The 6,000-nt window shown below is 40.5% G+C and overlaps 1 protein-coding gene across 4 annotated transcripts in view; it reads left to right on the top strand.

Moving 5' to 3' along the window:
* TMEM52B (transmembrane protein 52B) overlaps positions 1-4,666 on the top strand; it is a 26,028-nt gene extending 21,362 nt beyond the window's left edge. For 3 of the 4 annotated variants that reach the window (XM_042945796.1, XM_042945799.1, XM_042945797.1), the window contains 3 exons: positions 1,248-1,286; positions 1,826-1,992; positions 3,228-4,666. In XM_042945796.1, the coding sequence (XP_042801730.1) occupies positions 1,248-1,286; positions 1,826-1,992; positions 3,228-3,469 (448 nt within the window). In that variant the 3' untranslated portion in view covers positions 3,470-4,666. The remainder of the gene's footprint in view (positions 1-1,247; positions 1,287-1,825; positions 1,993-3,227) is intronic. The other variant, XM_042945800.1, reaches the window with a different exon arrangement.
* Positions 4,667-6,000: the final 1,334 nt, after the last annotated feature.

The following is a 6,000-nucleotide window of genomic DNA, read 5'->3' on the forward strand; positions in this document are numbered from 1 at the left end:
GCTTAGCATTATACCCTCTAATTCCATCCACATAGTTGTGAATGGCAAGATTTCATTCTTTTTGATTGCCGAGTAATACTCCACTGTATGTATGTATGTGTGTATATATATATATATATATATATATATATATATATATATAATACCACATGGCAGAATAATTTTTAACAGAGTGAGAATTGTAACACTGTAGAGCAAGAAGAGGCTTTAAATAAATGGGGAATGTGAGAAAACCTACAGGAGACACTATTTACTGAAAAAGCAAACTATATGTTACAAATGTACAACCGAAAAGAGGAGGTTGAAGTGAATTTCAACGGGTTTCAATAGCTCAGTGTATCAGAAAGTATAATTAAATTTATCTTCAAAAAAAAAAATTGTTCCTCTTCAAAGATAAATAGTTCCTCTTTCCCCTTTGTACTCCTGAGCTTACCCCACAATTCCTTCTCTCCCGCAATCCATATATTTTTCATCCCTAGAGAGAAAATTTATAATTGCCATTATTACTTCAGTTAATTTAATTAACTTCCGACACAGCGAAGTTGGGCTTGACAGTTTTGTCCCTTCCCGTTTGGCTTCAGTGGGTGTGCATATCAGTTTTGATCGTGGATGTGAAAGTTCAGGTTTTTTTCTTTTATGGTGAGAGTTTTTCTGGTGGCCCTTGCGACAATTGACAGCATGTAAATTACAAACTTCACTGCATTGCTTTCATCTTATAACTAAAATTTTCTTTCTGTTTAAATTTTACTGATCGCTAATGTATCCAAACGTCAACTTTCATATCCATTTTCAAACTTGGTAAACTTACATTCCAGGCTCTTCCCTGATAATTGTCCTCGTAACAGTTTACAGTGGTCATGACTACCCTTTCTATAAACGCTGTTTTCGTAATCACTACTCTAGTCTGTCTTATAGTGCTTTACAAAAATATTTACACCATGACATCTGTAGTATAAAATGCTTCTTAAGGCGTCCCATTTTGTAATATGTTCCGCTGGTTATACTGAAGTCACTATAACTTGTATGTTAACTAACTGGAATTAAAACACAAACTTAAAAAAAAAGTATACACACACACACACACACACACACATATATGTTGTGATGCTTTTATTATAACAAGGTAGCATTATCACATTGTAACTCATATTTCTGATTCTGGAACTACAATAGGCATTGACTATATTTTTATTACAGAAAAAAAAAAAAAAAAAAAAACTCCAAACACCTTTATTCTTTCTCCATAGTTGCCTGACCACAGATTGGGTACATCTCTGGTATATATGGTAAGTTTCAACTCTAATACCCAGAAAGACATCTCAAAGGAACTTTCTTTTTCTCAAGGGCATTTGTTTTTTTTTTTATCTATTTATTTTTTAGTTTTTAAATATACTGATGGCAGGGGAAAAAAAAAATGTATGAGACACCCAGTGTACTTAACCTTGCATCCCACGAAGTCAAGTTTCTTTACCTCATTGTTAACTATGTGACAATATGCCAGGATTTCCTATTTCAATACCTTCTCCTCCACCAACATCGAAAGGTTATTGTGTATTTTCTCAGCGTTAGCTCCAGAAATTTCTACAGGAAGGAGAATACTTTCTATGGTAGAAACAGACCCTCCACACCGCATTAAATCTCTTATTGTTTTAATGAACCGATTCAGTCTTGCTGACGAATAAGTATATGTGTATAAAGAAGTATTATGGTCATTCCATAAAATATTCAAACAAAGTCAGAGTGCAGACACTGAAGGCTGATTATTGCCGGGGCTGGGAAACACACCAGACCCCAGGGCGGTCACTGCCCCGTGGTCATCTTGCAGGTTGCTGGTGGTCATTGGCGGGCTGCTGCTTCTGTGTGGCCTGACTTCTGTGTGCTTCCGCTGCTGTCTGAGTCGCCAGCAAAACGGGGAAGAGGAGGGCCGGCCTCCCTATGAAGTGACAGTCCTCGCTTTTGATCATGACAGCACTCTCCAGAGCACTATCACTTGTGAGTACTGTGACATTATAACACTGGACGGGGATTAAAAGAACCATCAGGACAGAGCAACGGATATAGAAACAAGGACTGAATCGTATTTTTTAGAAACTGTTTGAAATTAAAAAAAAAAAAAATTATATATATATATATATATATATATATATATATATATATATTCGAGAGACAGAGAGAGCATGAGCCAGGGAGGGGCAGAGAGAGAGAGAGAAAAAGAGAGAGAGAGTACGAAACAGGCTCCGCACTGTCAGCACAGAGCCTGACGTAGGGCTCCAACTCACAAACTGCGAGATCATAACTTGAGCCATGAGACCCTGACCTGAGCCAAAGTCAGATGCTTAGCCGGCTGAGCCACTCAGGCACCCCTGAAGAGTACTGAAGATTCTAGAATTCAGGGTCATTCTAATTTCAGGGAGCCTGATGGTGTGGTGACCTGGGCTCATGCTGATGCTGTCTTCTCCAGTAGTAGTCGGACTCATGATAGAGTGAAGAAGTAGAACGTTGGAGAAAACATTGGGAATGTTTCATAGGAAGAGTTACCCAGTCTATAAACTTATTTTGATGAAGCAATTTTAAACCATGAGTGTATCCCTTTTTTCAAAAATGTCTTGGATTTTGTGAGAACTTGTATCTTCTATTACTAATATATATTATTTTATCTCTCTGGAGAAATTAGCCACGCGTACTTTCAACCCTTTGTTCTGTAGCGTATCTATGGATATACTTAAGGAGTAGCTTACCATTCCCTTGAGGATCATAAAACACTTTCCTTTATCTCCTTCGGTTCTCTTCTTTATATTATATTTATATAAGAGCCGGTGGCCCAACATTGTGATATTTATTTTGAAAAAAAAAATATGTTTGCTGTTCACCTTTCCTGCTTTTCTTATGGTCATTTTAGAGAAGAGAGAAATAAGACAGAAATAAATATTTCTAAGGAGTCTGCATTATCAGTGCATTGGTGTAAAGTCTATAAAAGGGAAAAGACGGGGCTGTGAGATATGGGAACACAATTTAGATGAGCCGAGGACCCCAGAGAAGACAGGTTCTCCTAGCAGAGTGAAGTTGGTTTCTAAACAGCCCTCACGGGATTTTCATAACATCTGTGGCCGAGAGTGACAATGAGTTTGGACACTTGCTAAAAACGAAGGGAAATTAAGTGTGTTGTAAGTCCCTGATTTCTGAGGATGCCGCATTTTCTTTAGCTCTATTCCTTCTTTTCTCACTAGCCTTGCAGTCGGTATTTGGCCCTGCAGCTCGAAGAATCCTGGCTGTGGCTCACTCCCACAGCCCCCTGGGCCAACTGCCTCCCTCTTTGGACACCCTCCCAGGGTATGAAGAAGCTCTTCACATGAGTCGCTTCACCGTTGCAAGGTGTTGGCCAAAAACACCTGACCTACCCCCAGTGCCAGAAGAAAAGCAGCTGTCTCCAGTGGACGAGTCTCCTCGGGCAGGACCCTCTTCCAACTGATGGGAATTCTGATTTTATAAATGGGGTGGGGGGATCCCCAGCATAGCCACAGACAGACAAATGGGACATTTTTTCCCCCTAACTTTTGGAAGATTTAGGATGACGACTATACACTATTCAGTGGAAAGGATGGCTTCCCACTCTTTGTTTCCAGCCACATGTATTTTCTAACACGGAATGCTCTAACTGGGAACTCTAATTCTTTATCCAGTGGCCAGAATTTGCAACTAACCTCTAGCAATGCTGACTACTCCTGAACCAAGAAAGCATCAAAAGTACCTTGAATGCCTATAGCTATTGAGTTCCTTTGCCTATGGGATACTGCAGGTGGTTTTTCTTTCTGCCAGCTGTAACGCAAGAGTAGATTGTGGTACATTTGAGGAGAAAGACAAGAGTGTAGGCACAGCCATAGACATGAATGCACTGAAGCCGTGAATTCTTCCTCTTGAGAGAACATTCACTTTTCTACTGAATGCCAGTGACACTCTTGGCATCATAATACCTAATACCTAAGTGGACCCAGGTAATCGTAATACCTAAGTGGACATTCAGGATCCAGGGGTAGGATTGCAGACACGGGCTAAGGGAACAGAGTACATACGGTACCCAAGTGCCGAATATCAAGGTCTTTCCTTCACCCTGGTCCTACTCTCTAGCAATATGAGAAACTTCATGGAGTGCAGTAACACTTTCTATTAATTTCTCAGTGTTTCTGCCTTGCAAACACATGCACGCACACGCGCGCGCGCGTGCACGCCTGCACAGACACACGCAGTCTTTTCTCAAAGAATGGCATTGTTTGACTTCTTTTCTCTTTCTGGCCGACCCCTTAAAGCCAGGTTATCTGTAGTGACCCACACTAGTCTCTAGGAGTGGCCTTCACTGCCACCTCGTGGCCATGGTAGAAAATGTCGTCTCCTATTTGAGCCGATCTGCACCCCTCTCCAGTTCTTGGAGTAACTAACTGAACTCAGCCCGGATGGCATCCTGCCGTGTCGTGCTAAGCTGTCCGCCTGAAATACTACTGGACAATTGGGGATATGATGTATTGTTACTGGACAGCTGAGAAAGTAAAGTGTATTGGGGAAAAATTACTTGCCAGTGACCTTAGATAAATCATTGAAAATCTTTAAAGGAGTTTCCTCATCTGTAAAATAGGGGATAATAACACCTCCAAGGATTGTTGCGAGGCTCAAATAAGCTAGATACAAATGACAAGATTTGTAAAGTATTATGTACATGGATTTGTCGCTCTTAATATTGACATCTAATTTTCACCTGGCTACTATGATTCTGAGAATTGTGCTCTCGTTTGTTCTTTGGCCACCCAGCTTGTTGGGTTACCGCTAAGTCACGCTGGAAGTCACTTTTATTCGTCAATAAATATCTGTCGATTGAGGTTAACGACCAATGATATGTGATTCCTTTTAAAATAGTCTGTGTAGAGGGAAGGGATGTTTGAGAAAACTCATTTATTTGGCAATTAGTTTCATCACTGGGGGGAAGTCATAACCAGGGAAGAGCTGATTAGGATAGCACCTCATTAAATACACCCTTGGAATGTTCACTCAGCCCAAGGGGAAAACTGTTCTAATTGAGTATAACCTGCTGGAGATCTGAATTTATCCTGAGTCATTTATCACATTGCCTCTGGAAATTGTTAAAATGCATGAATTGTTAATAGACCCCTAGGTGGCCTTGTTTTGCTACTGCCAAAGGCATCACTTCATTATCACACATTCCATAAAATATTCTAGGCTCCTTCGTCCTTCAAGATACCAGTCTTGAAGAAATTAAAATATCATCCGGTAGAAAAAAATCTTGGCAGAAATCCTGCCTATAAGTATCTTATTCTAAAGAGATCTCTCAGCCCTACCTCTCCCCTCTCCCTCTTCCCTCTCCCTCTCCCCTCTCCCCTCTCCTCAGACAGGCGGAATCTTCCATTCCTGTAACCCTCCCATTTTGTCAGAATATTAACACCCGCTTGGCTCTACTTCCTTCTCTACTCAATCTACCTGTTGATCAGTGTAATCACTGATTCTCAGTTTTGTTTAAACCCCTTCTTACTTTTCTCGCACCTATCCTTCAAACTTTAAACATTGGTTCAAGGAAGGGAGCGGATTTCTTCCCAAAACCCACACTGCCGAGCAGTGCTGCAGAAAACTCAACACTAGTGAGAGAGGTCATGATAAGGTCATGGTCTCCAACACCACTTGAGTCATCTACCGTTTCTTCTAGAGTTTCTTTATTTTATTTCTTTATTTTTATTTTTTTAATGTGAAATTTGTTGTCAAATTGGTTTCCATACAACACCCAGTGCTCATCCCAACAGGTGACCTCCTCAATGCCCATCACCCACCTTCCCCTCCCTTGACTGAAGCTTGAATCTGACCTTGACTCTGACTTGACTTAAGCTCACAGAGCTTAAGAAAAAGTCAAAAATACAATGGTAGCAAGCAAGAATAGTGCAGAGAACCTGCATGAAAAGGCAGAATGAGGGAAGAACATTTTCAAAGATGGTGAAAAGTTTG

This window comes from Panthera leo, chromosome B4, assembly GCF_018350215.1.
Source record: "Panthera leo isolate Ple1 chromosome B4, P.leo_Ple1_pat1.1, whole genome shotgun sequence".
Classification (NCBI taxonomy): domain Eukaryota; kingdom Metazoa; phylum Chordata; class Mammalia; order Carnivora; family Felidae; genus Panthera; species Panthera leo.